This window comes from Triticum aestivum, chromosome 3B (assembly GCF_018294505.1).
Source record: "Triticum aestivum cultivar Chinese Spring chromosome 3B, IWGSC CS RefSeq v2.1, whole genome shotgun sequence".
NCBI classification, from domain to species: domain Eukaryota; kingdom Viridiplantae; phylum Streptophyta; class Magnoliopsida; order Poales; family Poaceae; genus Triticum; species Triticum aestivum.
Genome location: NC_057801.1, coordinates 832,108,945 through 832,125,672, shown reverse-complemented (window position 1 = coordinate 832,125,672; position 16,728 = coordinate 832,108,945). Strand labels below are relative to the sequence as shown.

Sequence of the window (16,728 nt, the reverse complement as noted above, 5' to 3'; positions counted from 1 at the left end):
CGTAAGTGCCCATACGCTTCTTGACGAGGTACATTCTACCAGTGAGTGACGCCATGAATCCCGTGCACCACACAGTCCGCACTGAGGGGAGTCAGCCATGTGCCGGTGAGCACGCACATTGTTCGTCAGAAGTGAATGTTTGGCAAGCCGCCATAAGAACATGCGCACTTTTCCTGGGACCTCCGTTTTCCACAGGGTTTTCCAAGCTCCCTCCTCTGACCTTGTACTAGACGGCCCCGGTCCCTCTTCAAGCCATGCTTCTCTACGAGCTTTCGTCGCAACCAACATGTTGTAGGCCGACTTCACCGTGAAAATGCCATGTTTTTCGTGATGCCAAGCCCAGAAATCTGGGAGATTACGGGTGCACAGCGGTATCCCCAGGATCACTTGAGCATCCATCGGCACGAACGTCGCCTGAACCACCTGTTTATTCCATGAAGCGGAGTTGCTCAATATCAACTCAGACACCAGCGTTGGTGGATTGCCCATCAGACATCCATAAGGTTGTTTCTGTTCGTCTCTGGGTAACCAGTTTTGTGTCAATATCGCCGTAGTGGCTCCATTACCAATTCTCTTGATACATAAATAAATAATTTAGCCTTTTAACACATTTTTCATGACAGATTTTTTTTGAGACAAATTTTTCGTGACAGATACTCCAGGCCGAGCCATATGGGCCTGCACGGCCTGGCACACCAACATAAAGGTCTGTGCGTGCTGGCCCGAAAGCCTCGGCTAGGATTGGCATGGGCAGCACTATATCTCCCTTATAGCGAGACCTAGCGTGCTCTCTCGTCAGGCCAATCCCTAAATGGGCTGGCCAAGGCGCGCGGAGGTAACGACGTCTTTTTTTTAACTTTTTTCGTTTTTTTCTTTTTTCTTTTTGTTCATATTTTCAAATATTTTAAATAAATATATTACAAAAAACTTTACACAAAACATTTGGAAAAAAGTTAAGAAATCATTTGAAAAATGTTAAATGCATGTAAAAAATGGTTATCATGTATACGCATTGTTTTATTAAAAATAATATAAAATATTAGTGAAAATAGTTGTTCATGTATTTGAAAAATGGTAATCAAGCACATGTGTTAAAAATGCAAACCATGTATTAAAAGATGTTATTATTTTATTTGGAAAATGTGAGAAGCATCATCTGTGCCGGTCAGCACGCCCACCACTGATACAACGTAAGCAATAACGGGAGATCAATGGCAGGCGCCCCCGAGGGCTGCGACCGCCATTGATGGCATTTTAGCACCAGCCACTGCTGGTCATTCGCGCGGTAGTGACTTGGTATCACATATGTTACATAATGCACCCACTAGGCCTGTGTATAAACAATTCGCAGTTGGCAATTCTTGAACACAAATGCGGAGAGAGAGAGAGAGAGAGAGAGAGAGAGAGAGAGAGAGAGAGAGAGAGAGAGAGAGAGAGAGAGAGAGAGAGAGAGAGAGAGAGAGATGTTCAAATTTATTGTGGAGTTGAAATCTTTCTTCCATGATGTGGTAAATATATTGTGGTTCTACAACATATCACTTCTAGGGGATTATTTTTGGCCCCAAGTCTGTTCATCGATCTTGCCTTCACATATATTTGGATGAGTGACCTGTGCACCTGTAGAAACCTTCAATGGTAATGAAATTCCTGCAGGTGAAGGAATGATAGTCTCACTGCTCTAGTCCAATTGCAGTCTCTTTAAGCCTTGGAAGTATTTGTTCTTGACAAGATTAATACCATGAAGAAGATATCTCCATATGGGAATATATAATATATTATCATTCTTATTTGCGGGAATTACATTTTAATTTCTTGGATCTTGGGTCCAAAGCATCGTATTAGTATGAATGAAGTTACAGATATTTCTAAAAAGTGTAACAATCCCTATCTAGTGTGCTTTGTTTTATCACTAGAAAAGGTAAATTCAAATATTATTTTTATAGTTCCGTAATGCATCTTCTGGTAATGCAAAATAGTTGTATAGTTTCGTTTTTAGAACCATTGCGCTATATTGATAAGAAGTGCTAACTATTACTAAATTATACAGCACTAGAGACAGTATGGCAACATCTTATACATAACGATTTCCCAGTTTTATGAACATATGCAAATGTAATAGGGTATAGCCGGGAACGGGGAAGTGGAGTAACTTCCCATCCCATCCCGATATCTGGATCAAATCTTCTCATACCTATCCCAAAATAGATGGAGGTTGCGCAGGGCGGAAGATAGATAGATAGATAGATAGATAGATAGATAGATAGATAGATAGAGAGAGAGAGTAGTTGCATTTCTACAAATAAATTTGTGCTTGTTTATATACTACTCCCTCCGTTCCAAAATGCTTTTCGTGGTTTTATTGTAACCACATTAAGTGTTTTGTACCGGAGGCAGTAACAACTAAGAAGATCGATTTCACAACTTGCCATCAAGTGATCGACTTGAGACATGGAATGGAACGAGAGTTGACAAAGAGGAGGGGTGCCATATGCAGGCCTGAGTTTGATACGGTCAATTGATTGGGATGATGGGAAGGCCTTTTCCCTACCTACGCAACCCCACTATGTGCATGCAGAAGTCGTATTACTAGTTGAGAGATCGGTTGATTTCTTCACGCATGCATGCATGCATGCTACCCGCGCGCGCCCAAGAGATGCTACTCCTAGCTACTTGCAATAAATTGGCACCAAACGACTCAACATACTTCAGTTTACAAGGCGTGCGCATACCCCTATGTCATCAATTTGACCAACCTAATATAAGTAATATATTATAAAAAATATAGCAATATAAACTTCATATATTCTATTTTCAAAAGATATAATTTTTGTGTTATATAGTTTATGTTAGGGTGATCAAATTGGCAACCTAGGTATACGCTTAGGACTTGTAAACTGAGACGGAGGGAGTATATCAGACCCACCACCACACACGCTGTAGCAACTCCAAGCAGCATCAATCGCCGCGCTGCTCCACGGCGATGGCCTGCCTTCATGCGCTTGTAGCTCTGCTTGCCGTTCTGGTGGCTGTATACGCCGTTGCCGGCGCCGCCGCTCAGGCCCAAAAGGGTCAGCCGCGCCAGGAGCCGCTGACTTCCGACTACCGCGTCGTCAAACAGGCCGGACATTCCAACCAGAGAGTGTTGGCGATGAGCATGAGGTGCCCCCCTCAGTGCAAGGTTGGCAAGTGCGACAAAGGTTGCCCCGCCGACATGTGCACGGTGGTCTGCCCCAGCTGCAAGACAGTGTGCTGTAAGTGATAAAATTATATGTAATACACGATCGCATGCACATCAATAAACTCTCCATTTCAAAATGTAGGTCCTATTTATTTTGTCTCTAAGTCAAATATTCTAAGGTTAGGCCGAGTTTGTAAAAAAACCAATATTATCTATAATACTAATTAAATACATTTCATGGTATATTTATTGCTGGCAGGAAAGGCCCCTGCCTCCCGTGCTATTTTAAATTTTATAAATAAAAGAGTGGATATGTACATATGAGGAGGAAAAAGCAGAGAAAATGAAAAAAGAAATACTGTTTACAAGCTATCAAGCCAAGATTGCATCATGCATGCGCTCATTCAAGGAAATTTCTCTTGTTATGCATAAAACCAAACCTAGCCTCAGAGTGAGAATTTGTTTTTGCGGGAGGCTTTGGCGTTTGTTTCATAGATATTGTTTTTTTTTATTCTGTAAACTTGGTCAAACTTAGGAATAAACATAATATGACTTATATTTTGGGATGGAGGGAGCTCCTTGCTGCTCACTGTATATGATTCGATATGTAAATATGATGCCCTTCTTGATTAATTCTATCTTGACGAGATTAATTTGTTTTCCGATCGGTGTGGCGACAAGTGTGTGACTTTTACCCTGGCATGGTGTGCGGTGATCCACGTTTCACCGGGGGTGACGGCAACAACTTCTACTTCCACGGAAAGAAAGAGCAGAACTTCTGCACCATATCTGACAGTAACCTGCACATCAATGCTCATTTCATTGGCAAGCGCAACCCGACTATGAGCCGTGACTTCACCTGGATCCAAGCTCTCGGCATCAGCTTCAGCAACCACCGCCTCTATATAGGTGCCCGGAAGACTGTTAAATGGGACAGCGAGGTTGATCGCCTTGAGCTCGCCTTCGACAACATGCCCATTGACATCCCTGCCGAGATCGGCAGGCAATGGCAGTCTGATGTTGTATCAGATCTAACCGTCATGAGGTCTGCCATGACCAATGGCGTGAGAGTGCAGCTCAAGGGTGTATTTAACATCATGGCCAACGTGGTGCCTATCACAAAGGAAGACTCCCGCATCCACAACTATGGAGTGACTGACGATGACAGCCTTGTACATCTTGACATCAGTTTCAAGTTTCATGACCTCACGGACGACGTCCATGGCGTGCTTGGCCAGACCTATCGCACCGACTATGTCAACAGGTTCAATGTAAGCGCCAGCATGCCTGTCATGGGTGGCACCGCCAACTACTTATCTTCTGACATCTTCTCCGCAGACTGCAAAGTTGCTCGGTTCGGCCGCCACGCAGGAATCTCCATGGTTACTGCCACGGTCAATTAAACAGCGTGCTTACATGACTAGCTAAAGCTCTCATTGTCTCAACTTCCCAACATGGAGCTAGGCCAAGAATTATTAAGTTGATATGGTGCATATGTAAGGAAAGGGCAGTGGCATGCATGATACGTACCATCATGTCATTTACTTAAAATAAGCACACAAACATATTTTGTGAAATTGCGATTAGAATAAGAAGATAGCGGGAGAAAATGTTGTTTTTTAAGTCCTTGCCATCTTGAATATGTTGTTTTCTCGTTTATCTATCTATAAGGTAGTATAATATACAACTCTCCTGCATGTTCCAAACATAGTTTTTTTTTAGAAAAGGAGGATGACCCCCGGCCTCTGCATCTGGGCGATGCATACGGCCACTTTATTAATTATTCTCACAAGACCTTACAAAGTCATACAACAGTAAGACTAAAGCCGCCGTCTAAGCAACAAACTGTCGCTACACCTATCCAGTTGATGAAGGGGCGCAGATAGCCTGGGCCTAATACCAAACAGACATCGCAGCCAAGCCTAACATCTAAGACCTGAGACCCCAACCTAGCCACTTGCCGGGTCTGGGGCACACACTGGTCCGGCGTGCTCTCAGAGGCCGCCGCCGCCAACTGCCACCGCTCCATCTTCAGAACTGTACTGATGCATCAACCTTGCTCGGTCCAGCTATCGTCGACGCCACCACGGCGCCCAACGGCACCTCCTCCCTGCGCGCAAACAGCTGAACACGTCGCGGTCGCCACTGATACACCTCAGCGCCATGCTGCCAAGTACCACCAGCCGACACAGCTTGAAGCCCTTGGAGGATCTGTCGTGCGTAGCACCTGCCGACCAGGCATGACCAAGCGTAGCACCTGTCGGTCAGGCATGACTTGACATCTCCACCGAAGCTCCGTGCAAGACGAAGCCGCTCCACCTCCTGCCTCTGACTTCCAGCGCTGCTCCACAAAACGATGCTCCCAAGAGAGAAACGACACCGCAGTGCCGCCATCGTCCGGTCTGGAACACCAGATCCTAGGGTTTCCCCCGGAGCAATACGAGTGGGTCGACGGTAGTCACATGACGATGCCTTCATCAAGGTAACGACGTGGAACGCCACCATCGCCCGCCGTCGGCTCGGTTTTCACCGGCAACTACGTCTTCCCGACTCGCAGCTGGTGCCAGATGACGGATCCCGAGATCCGAACACCCAGCCTCAGGCCGACCACCTCTGACGGAAGAGATGACCACCACCGCCGGCTGCACCTGTCGGAACAGATCTGATCGAAAGTGCCGCCGACGAGACCACCAGGCCCTCCACGCCGCCGTCGCCGATCTGAAGGCAGCATGCACGCCACCGCAGCCAAGCCGGCCACCCCCCCCCCCCTAAAGGCCATCCGCAGCGCCCGCAGCCCTGGCCTCCGCCGCGCCAAGCCGTCACCGTCCGAGGACGAGCCGGCCTCCCACCGCCTGCAGCCATCCGCCGCGCCGCAGATCCCAGATCGATCGCACCACCAGACGCCTTGGGGTCCACCCCACCCCGAAGACGCGCGAGAGAGGAGATCCCCCGCCACCGCCGTCGGCCCCCGGGCTTAGCCCGGCGGCGTCTTCCGACGGCGGCGGAGGGAGAGGAGGAGGAAGTTTGATGTGGCGGCGGCTAGGTTTCTGGCCGCCCGAGTCGCCTTAGGGGGAGGACGACGCGGGGGCATCCAGACTGTCTACCGTGACGCCATGTTCCAAACATAGTGAAGAAAATAGAGCGCCCGAATTCATAGGGAACTTTTATAAGCTAAAAGAACCCTGTGGGCCCACATGCCGGGGCATGAAGACGCCACACCGGGTGGTGCTTGGCAAAATGGGTGAATGTGGCCCCGACGAAACAGAAAATAAAGATGCAGGGAAGGAAGGGGAGGGCTCTGACAGGTACAAGATGAAGCGTGGAAAGAAACTGGTGATGGCCAGAGGGACAACGGAGAAGCAGGTGTTGCAGCAGCAATCTGGCATGGCGCTCCTGGTCAACTGGTGGATGTTGAAGATGGCGCCCACCAGGAGCTAGGACGCTCATCGGCTTGAACTGTCGGCGCATAGGGCAGCCTCTCACAGTTCGAGAACTTGTGTGCCTAGTGTCGGAGCTGAATCCGACAATTCCATCGGTAGCATATCATTAGCTAGGCGACTTGGCATCCTGGTAATAGGGACAAGGATTCTAGTTCGGGCTCTCACGGAGGAGATAATACCCTACGCCCTGCTCTTTGTTTATTGTGTTGGGGTGTGTAGAGATTCTAACGTTGTCTCTAAGATGTGTTCTATGACGAGCCTGGTCCTGGCTTATATAAGATACCGGGGGCCTAGGATTACAAGATCTCTAATCGACTACGTCGATGGCGAGGAGTCCTCCAAGGATCCGGAGTACTTGACTTGAACGGCAAGGCTTCCAAAGTATTCTTTGTAGAGTGCAATAGGTTCCACTATGGCTCAGGGCAGAACCGAACTAGGGGTCCTCAGCCCAGCCCAGTAGGTCGGGAATCGACATGGCGAGAGACCCCTGGGCCGGGACACCATCATGAGGTCCTGGACCAGTATTCAAGCTTGACGACAGGTCGGTCATTTCGATATGTGTGTCGTCTTCGGTCGCACATCGTGAAACAGGTTCAACGAAGCTTCCCCAAACAATGTCTTCATGCAGCTGACCTCGAGTTGTCGGGCTATTTCTCAAGTGGTACGACCACCTCAGTATTGAATTGTTTACGAAGAATGCCGGCGTTTGCGAAATAGTTTTTACGCCAAGCCGGCTCCCATGAGCATGTTTCATGCGGAATTTTTTTGACTAGTGCAATTTATTTTTTGTCGTGTTAAGTAGGCAGTGGCCCCAAGGGCGTGGATCGGAACGAGAATCCGTTCTGCACCATAGGTTCTTAACTTTAGTTCCACACTTATGAGTGTCCTTCCCTTCGAGCTGCAGTTCAGTTTGGCACAAACTGGGCCGCTCATTGTGGAATTTAGGACTTAAGGATGGCAGACTCAGGTCGGGTAGAATAGCAGACCTAAGGATCAATCTCCTCAGGTCATAGCTTATTACTTCAAAATCGTTGATCCAATAGCACCTGAGGCTTAGGCCGCTTTGGAAAGCCGACCTCAGGATCGAAATCTTCCTCGTATGAAGTAGCCCCTGAGACTTAGTTCGGGTAGACTGGCCAACCTGAGGATTGAATCTTGTTGTACCGTTCATTGCACTTTGATTTTTTGACGGAAACGTCAATGTAGTAGTCCCCAAGACTCAGGTTAGGCAACATGGCAACCTTAGGATCTAATCCCCTTGGGAACTACCTTAGCTGAGTAGCAACGCTTGCGCACAAGTAGCCCCAGGATTGGTTCTAGGGGATCTGTCAACTAATCTGCCAGACGATGTAGTAGGCCGCGAGGCTTAGGTTAGGCAACATGGCCCACCTAAGGATCAAATCTTCTTAGGAATTGGCTTACTGCCTTTGATTTAAACACGGATCCGGCATGGAAGGCCGGAATGAGGACCATAATCTCCTTCTGGAGCACATATCCATGATACTTCGTCTTTAGAAAAATCGTGGGTGCATCATACCTCGACCAAGAAGATGCCCTGCCTCTTGGATCAAAATCATATAACAGGTTAGGAGTGTCATGAGCTCGGAAATACCGAATAGCTTCTAAAAACATTACACTTGAATTAAGTCAAGTCTTATGGGCGCCAACCGAGTTGGTCTTAAAAATAATTTGTGCTTCCGTCGTGCATTAAAAAGGCCACATTAGTTTTTTTTTTTTGTATTGTGATGGTTCGCGTTCAGTTTCAACCTCTTGAGGCAACCGACCACGGAAACTGGAGGTGCAAACATAGGAGTGCTCCCATGCCAATCTTAGCAGAAACTTAAGTGAAAAGAAGTGAAGTGAGTCCCGCTTTGGTACAACCCCCTGCAATATGTATAAAGGGGTAATATAGACCTTTCACAATTTGTATCTACTTTTCTAGTCACGTATATACCGGGCAGCTGACCTGGGCCGACCCACTTGTGGTGGCATGCGATGAAAAATAGCAGAAAATGATCGAGCTGGGAATCGAACCCAAGACCACTTAAAACATTAACTGCGTCCACAACCACTGCGACAGCATCCCTGTGGTGAACGATCTAAAGCTAGACACCTTAAGTAATGCACGGGCTGGGAAATCTATTAAAGATTTTAGCAACACTTTGTGAACTAGTCTTTTTTCCGTGATATCTTTTTATTTGTTTATTTTCCTTCTCATGTTACGTTTCTTCTTTCTTTTTTCAAAAAATTGTCGCGCTTTCAAAATGTTGTTCAAAAGTTGAAAAGGTTCGTTATTTGCAAATGTTGTTCATAAATTAAAAATTACTAGCAAAAGGGCCCGTGCGTTGCAACGGGAGAAAAAAAATTCATAATTTCCAATGGTCATGATCGCATTTCGTTGCATCACCGAGATACAATATCTCTCTCAATTTCTCGAAATCATGAACATTTTAAAATTATGAACAATTTGTTAAACTCATGCACATATTTGAAATCGCAAACAACATACTTTTACAAATTTCTGAACATTTTCTACAATCAAGAACATTTTTTCAATTTATGATTTTTTTTTGCTATTTACAAACATTTTTTAAAAATTGTGAACATTTTTAAGAAATTTTCCTGAACTGGCAAACATTCTATAATCGATGAACTTTTTTAGAAATTGGGTGGAATAGTTATTGAACTTGACAAACTTTTTTTGATTTAACGAACATTTTTGGAAATGCCCGTGCGTTGCAACGGAAAAAAACTATCAAGTTATACATGTGTGGTAGATATAAAAAAGTATGAATCAAATTCACAAAGTATATACAAATGATGTCATGATGAGATAAGACACTTTTAAAATCTAATTTCAAAAACGAACAATATGATGCTCATCAAGACTTGATTTTTTAAGGCGTCACAACAAAATATTTTGTGGCTGAGCAAACTGCATTGACGGACCCTGCCTGAGCTATACTGATAAATAAAGTGTCTCGCCTGGACTTAGCGTAGCGGTGTTTACCATAACCACTATTGTGATATGAGAATAAGCATAACTGTGTATAGAAGCAAAATAGACATTTAGTCATTTTAATATAGCTTACAAAAACAAACCCTTAGAAAGTTATGTCAATTTTGTTGGGTTCAGCGTTGTACAAAATACGGAAACCCTTTTTTACCCAACACGAAGGACTAAATAAAATCATAAAACGAGCTATATAGATCTCCTAATAAAACCTTTATGGAAGCTACAATTAGTTTTGTTCATTATTTATGGATGTGTTTTAATTTTTGTGAACATTTTCTAAAAGCTGATGGACATGATTTTTAAATTCCTGAATATGCTTTGAATATTGGATCATTTAAAAAAATCATGAACATTTTTAATTTCATGAAATAATTTGCAATCGTGATTTGTTTATAATATGTGAGCAATTTTTAAGTCATGAACATTTTATGATTTTTCGAATATTTTTTAAATTCACAAACAGTTTACCATTTTCCTACTTTTTTTCAAAACATGCAACTGTTTGATATTTTGGAAATCCGAAATTAATTTTGAGATAAAAAACCAAAAAAGAAATAAAAAAGTAAAAAGAAATAAAAAATAGAGGACGGCACGAATCCGAAATTAAATTTTAGAGAAAAAAACAAAATATATTTCATGAAAATTCATTTGAAATCGTGATTTGTTTATAATATGTGAGCAATTTTTTAAGTCATGAACATTTTGTGATTTTTTGAATATTTTTTAAATTCACAAACAGTTTACCATTTTCCTACTTTTTTTCAAAACTCGCAACTGTTTGATATTTTGGAAATCTGAAATTAATTTTGAGATAAAAAACCAAAACAGAAATAAAAAATAGGAGGCGCCATGAATCCGAAATTAATTTTTAGAGAAAAAAACAAAATAAAAATAAAAAAAGATATAGAAAACAGGGGCCGCCACGACCCGCACATGGGCTGGCCCATTACTGCGCTTAAGATGGGTAAAAAGAATTAGAAAAAGCGTGAGAACCAAGGATCGAATCCTGGTCTCCTGTTTGGAGCGTTGTAGCCTCAGCCATCACGCTACTCATGCATTGGTGCTATTATATCGTATCCACGTTTAATAACAGAACCCGGGAGCGATATTAGAAATTAAAAACAAATAATTTTTGCCGCTTACGGGTGGCATTGGTGGGTAATTATTGCCAACTTCGAGGGCTGTTTTTATGAAGTACGGGCAGAAACCCAATTCTCTTTATTATTAGGTAAGATTTTCATTTTCGGAAATTGTAAGGTAAGTTCAAAAAATGTTTGTGTCTTTAAGAAATTGTTCAGAATGTCAAAATGTGAATAATTTTTCAAAAACCCCAAGCAAAATTGTGAAAATAAACATTTTCTGAGAGCACGGAAAAAATAATTTTTTTTCAGAAATGACACTAACTAAATGATATCAATAAAGTGTTCTAAATTTACCCGAATATTTTTTCAATTTGTGAACAACTATTTTGAAAATGAGAACATTTATAAAATTCCGAAACAATTCCAATAGTCGCCCGACAGGAGCGATGCCGCCACTTAGTTGGGCAAGCCCTAAGATATTTTTCTCTCTATTTTTTGGTTTTTCTATTTTTTGTTAATTTATCTTTTCTTTTTTTAAACTTTATTATTTGTGTGAAACCTGTTCAAAAAATTGAAATACCAAAATAACAGTTTTAAGTTACTATTTAAAATTATTTTTTCATTTCTATATTTATTAAATGCTTTAAAAAATCATTTGTTGTTTTCAATTCTATCATTTTGTATTTATTAGTTATTTAAGAAACTTAAAATGATAGCTTTAAGTATCTATGTAAATTATGATTTTAAATACATTTTTCTTCAAAACTGGCATGGATGACTACTCGAACACGCTATGTTGAACATGGTGTTTTTTGGACATTCTTGAAATGACACCAACATTTGCCAGCAGTTGGAATGCCCATGGTAGGCATCCATGCCCCCAATATTTTTTTCATGGTCTTGTATGACCAACTCAAGGCATCAATCCAAGTTGCTTGGGTTTTTGACAAATTTTACATTTTCTAAAGTTTTCTCAGACAAAAAAAGTCGATAAATGGCTATACGTGCCGCAACTTGCACAATGTGTTGGAAGTAGTTCAAACCTGCCATGGATGCCTACCATGGGCATGTCCACCTAGTGGCAAAAGTTGGGGTAATTTCAAGGATGTACAAAAATAGACCATGTTGAATGAAGTGTGTTTTGGGGGGCCACAAGGCTCCGTCTGAGAGCATCTTATTTCCCGACATCCTTAAATTTACTCCATTTTTCTCAAGGGCCTCGTATGACCAATTAAAGGCAACCTGACAAGCTGTTTGGGTTTTTGACAAGTTTTGCATTTCCTCGAATTTTCTCTGTGAAAAAATGACAGTTAATGATAGAACATGTCGCAACATGCACATGGTGTCGAAAGTCATTCAGACCAGACATGAATGCCTACCATGGGCATGCCCACTTGCTTACAAAAGTTGGGGGCAATCCTGATATTTCCAAAGAAATACCATGTTCAATGCAGAGTGTTCGAATAGGGTAGAAGGATCTGTTGGGGAGCACCTCATTTCTTGACATCCCTTAAATGACCCCATTTTTTCATGGCCTTGTATGACCAATTCAAGACTCCATGACAAATTGTTTGAGTTTCAAAGTATGTATGAAAATTTTACTAACTTGAACCTTTTTTTCCAAAATTGTTAACAAATTACGAAAAATGTTGAAAATGTCAAACTCGCAAACCATATACTTTTAAAAAATTATCAACTTTCTTTAAACGCATAAATATTTTCAATATGTGAACAAATAAATTTGAAAATTCGAACATTTTATGAAATTCTACAATATTTTTTTCAATTTTAAACAATATTTGAAAACAAGGACATTTTATGTTATGCCAAAAAGAATTCAAATTTTTGAACAAGTTACACAAAGGATAATAAAGTTCGAAAGTAGAAAAATGAGTTAACATAAAGAGAAGAAAAACAAAAAAAATGCTTAGGCCCTAGAAAATAAGAAATGCTTTCAGAAAATGTTAGTATATTTGAAAAACTATTCCTAAATTTAATAAAATGTTTGTGTTTCAAATAATGCTCTCCAATTTGAAAAAGTGTGCGTTTCTTAAATGGTCAGATTTTTTTCATGTTTTAGAAAATGTTCACAAATTTTAAAAATTATTTGTCTTTTTGAAAAAATGTCTGAAGTTTCAGAAAATGTTTAAAGTTCTGAAAAACTGATCTTAAAATTTGAACTTTTTTTTACAAAAGCAAAGTATTTTTGTAAAAAAAAGGTTTGGAAATTTGAAAAAAATCGCATCTCCAAAAGAAGTCCAAATTTGGAAAATGTTTCATATTTAAAAAATATTCTAATAGTAACACAATTTTTTAGCTACAAAAAACACTTTAGCTAGAATGTCGGACTGGTTGTACAATAACAATTTTTATATGCTATAATATTTATAGTTAAAAAAACTCCTACAGTACGTCCATTCTAGGTGATAAATAACTGCGCCACAATATCACCAAATTGTGATGGTTCTAGTGGCTATTAGCAATTTTACAACTCCTGGAGGTCCTATGTTCAATGCCTAATAGGAGCACTGTATTTTTGGATTTTTAATCCATGCAACTCACGAATGGGCCGGACCTGTTTTTTTGGATTTTCAATCCGTGCTACTGTACATGCTCACTAATGGGCCGGCCCAAGGCGGACTCAGTGATAGATCTCCGCGACGTATATTCTAGAAAGATCATCCTACCCTTTATTATCAAGGGGTATTGACAGATCTCGTCCGTTGATGTGTTCAGCAGGGTTATACCGAAGAAGAAGTGAAGTGGAAAATATAAGAGCCATGCAACCTGGCTTGTCCAAAGACACAAGCTGAAAATCAAACCACAGCAAATAGGCAAACGACTAAGGAAAAAATAATTGGTTGGCTAGCGACGCAAATTGAAATAATAGCTATGGGCAAAACCCGACTAGGCTAATTATTTAGAAACATCAAAAGGAACAAAGGAAAAACATATTTATCCAGCATATATAATGCCTTACCGGACTAAACAGAAAGTATAAAATTTAAAAAGATTAAGCATGTAAGTGAATTACTAGGTTTATATTCCAGGCATTGATGATGCGGTCCGGGCTCGCTAAGGGACGAGGTCCCAACCCCAAGCTGGTCCCGATGTGGCAAAGCAAGGAGGTCAGCCCGACAAAATGATGACCACACGCGGTTTACGTGGCCAGTCAACGTGATGAAATAGGTCAGTGTGGCGAGGCGAAGCCATAGGGCAGCCAATGCGACGAAAGAGGTTGGCATGGTGATGTAGAGCACCTGGAGTAGGTCGACTTGGGGAGGCAAAGCCTTCGAGCCAGTCGATGGGGCGAAGGAGGTCGATGTGAGGGGATCGGTGTCCCTCTCGGTGCTTGTGGTTTCCGGCGATTCCTAACCTTGACCGATGTAGTGTGCTGCCATTCTCAGCCTTCTCCATGGTTGGCGCCTTCGTTCGACTTCTCTCGTCCGGCGTTCTATCTTTCTGCTCCCGGCGACGGTGCTTGGGTGGTTGGGTCCCCGTTGCATGTGGGTCTGCTCCTGTTGTCTCCCCTTGGGCAGCTTGGTCACCTTGATTTGGGTTCTTGCGGAACCACTCTGTTGGTCGCCGGTGCGGCACCCATCAAGCCTGGGTGAAAGGGTAGTGGCCCTTTGCGGCGGCAGAGACAAATCTTGGCTGCCTTGTTTGGCCCTTCGGTTGCAGTTAGCGAGCACAACACTCACGCGGTGATGCCCTCCTCCCGTGGCCTAAGTAGGTTAGTTGGTGTAGGTGCAGCGGCGGTCGTTGGCAACGGCGTGGTGTGTTCTTGCCTGCTGGTTGTTGCCTTAGAGTTGTTCCTCTTTGCACCTTGTATCCCTTTTTCGGCTTTCTCCCTTGATGTATGTTGCTTCCATGTAATCCTGACCGGTTGATGGCTTTGTTAATTCAAAGCCGGGTTAGGTTCGAGCTCTTCTCGGGCTCGGCCGGCGCCTTCTCTAAGGTGATACTGGAGCCCCCATGCATGCTAACGTGACGGAGCTGATGATGTGATGCGGTTGATGTCGGCTTGATGAACCGATGGCGAGGCGATGCCGGCGCGGGTCAGAATCCGTGAAGTAGGTCGATGTGACGAAGCGGATCTCCTGGAGCAGGTCGATATGACGACGCTGGAGCCCCCAAGCGAGTCGACGTGCTGAGGCAGATTTCGCAGAGCATGTTGATGTGACAATGTCGGAGCCCTCGAACCAGCCGTCGTTATGGAGAAAGTCGGTGTGGCCGAGCGAGCAGGTCGGGCCAACGAGGTGACGATGCGAAGATATCGGTGTAGGTTGGAATCCACAAAGCTACGAGGTTATTCCTGAAGAAGAACGGCGCGACTTAGAAGAGCACCTCTGTATAGTCTCAAAGTAGGCAGGTGTTTGAGAACAAAACATGACATCTCACAAAAAAGATCCTTAATCAGAGGTCGTTTGACAAGCTATTCATGAACAAAGATGAACTCGTTGGAGATTCACTTTCGCACGGAAAACCAATTCGCAAATTGATCCACCTTGTAGTGGTTTCCTGAAGTTTGCACTGTCGGATCGAGTTGAACTTTTGAGGCGTTGCAATCATTGTTCAATATATGTGTTGCATGTAAATGTGTATATTCTGGTCCACCTTCTAGTCATGTATAGTGGAGGTCGAGGCCCACTTGTATTCTTTATATACGTGCATCTGCACCTGATCAATATAGCAATTATTGTATTGGCGAAACATCTCTCTACATGGTATCATCCTGAAGGTCCTGACTTAGGGCTAGCTACCATCGCCGCCGCAGCGCCTCCTCGTGTGCGCCACCGTCGCCGCTTCCCACAGCCGCCGCACACCGCCGCCGTCGCGTCTCCCTCCGACAACGCCGCCGCCCCGTGCCGCCGCGCCGCTTCCGCTCCTGCCGCTCCGCCGCCGCCCCGTCGTGCTGCCACTCCTCCCCGCTACCGCTGCTCTCTCCTCTCACCGCAGCCGCCGCTCCCTTCCCCGCCGCCACTGCTCCTACCTCGCCACCCGCCACCAAAACCCTAACCTTACCCCGCCGCGCCATGGCCTCCCTGAGTGCCTACTCTACCCGCTCCTCGAACCCCTTCGCCGGCCCCGAGCCCTCCGCCACCGCCATACATGATCTCAACATCAAGGCCCGGGTCCTTGGTCGCCTCGACAGCTCCAGCACCTTGATACGTCTTCAACGTATCTATAATTTTTGCTTGTTCCATGCTGTTATGTTATCATTCTTGGATGTTTTACAATCATTTTATAGCAACTTTATATCATTTTTTGGGATTAACCTATTGACATAGTGCCCAGTGCCAGTTGTTGTTTTTTGCTTTTTTTTAGATCGCAGAAAATCAATACCAAATGGAGTCCAAAGGCAGCAAAACTTTTTTGAGAATTTTTCTGGACTAGAAGGAACAACATGGGCCAAAGAAGTACTAGAGGGGTGCCCCGAGGGGGCACAACCCACCTGGGCATGCCTCGGCCCAGGCCCAGGCGCGCCCTGGTAGGTTGTGCCCACCTCGGTGGCCTCCCGTACCGCGTCTTCGCCCTATAAATTCCTAAATATTCCAAAAACCCTAGGGGAGTTGCTAGATCAGAAATTCCGTAGCCGCAAGCCTCTGTAGCCACATAAACCCAATCCAGACCCTGTTCCGACACCCTGCCGGAGGGGGGAATCATCACCGCAGGCCATCTTCATCATCCCGGCGGCCACCATGTTGAGGAGGGAGTATTTGTGTCTAATCTCTCTCTCTCTCTCTCTCTCTCTCTCTCTCTCTCTCTCGTGTTCTTGAGATGACACGATCTTGATGTATCGCGGGCTTTGTTAATATTGTTGGATCATATGGGGTTTTCCCCTCTCTATCTTGTTGTGATGAATTGAGTTTTCCTTTTGAGAATTCATTCTTGTCGGATTGAATACTTTTATGGATTTGAGAACACTTGATGTATGTCTTGCTATGAATACCTGTGGTGACAATGGGGTATCATATTGATTCAATTGATATGTGTTTTGGCACTCAACTC

At 43.7% G+C, this 16,728-nt stretch overlaps 1 protein-coding gene across 1 annotated transcript; it reads left to right on the top strand.

Annotated features, from left to right (window-relative positions):
• The first annotated feature begins 2,980 nt into the window (after nucleotides 1-2,980).
• Nucleotides 2,981-4,581, top strand: LOC123068068 (uncharacterized). The gene is made up of 2 exons (XM_044490572.1): nucleotides 2,981-3,251; nucleotides 3,860-4,581. Exons 1-2 carry the CDS (start codon nucleotides 2,981-2,983, stop codon nucleotides 4,579-4,581), a joined length of 993 nt encoding a protein of 330 aa, XP_044346507.1.
• Nucleotides 4,582-16,728: the final 12,147 nt, after the last annotated feature.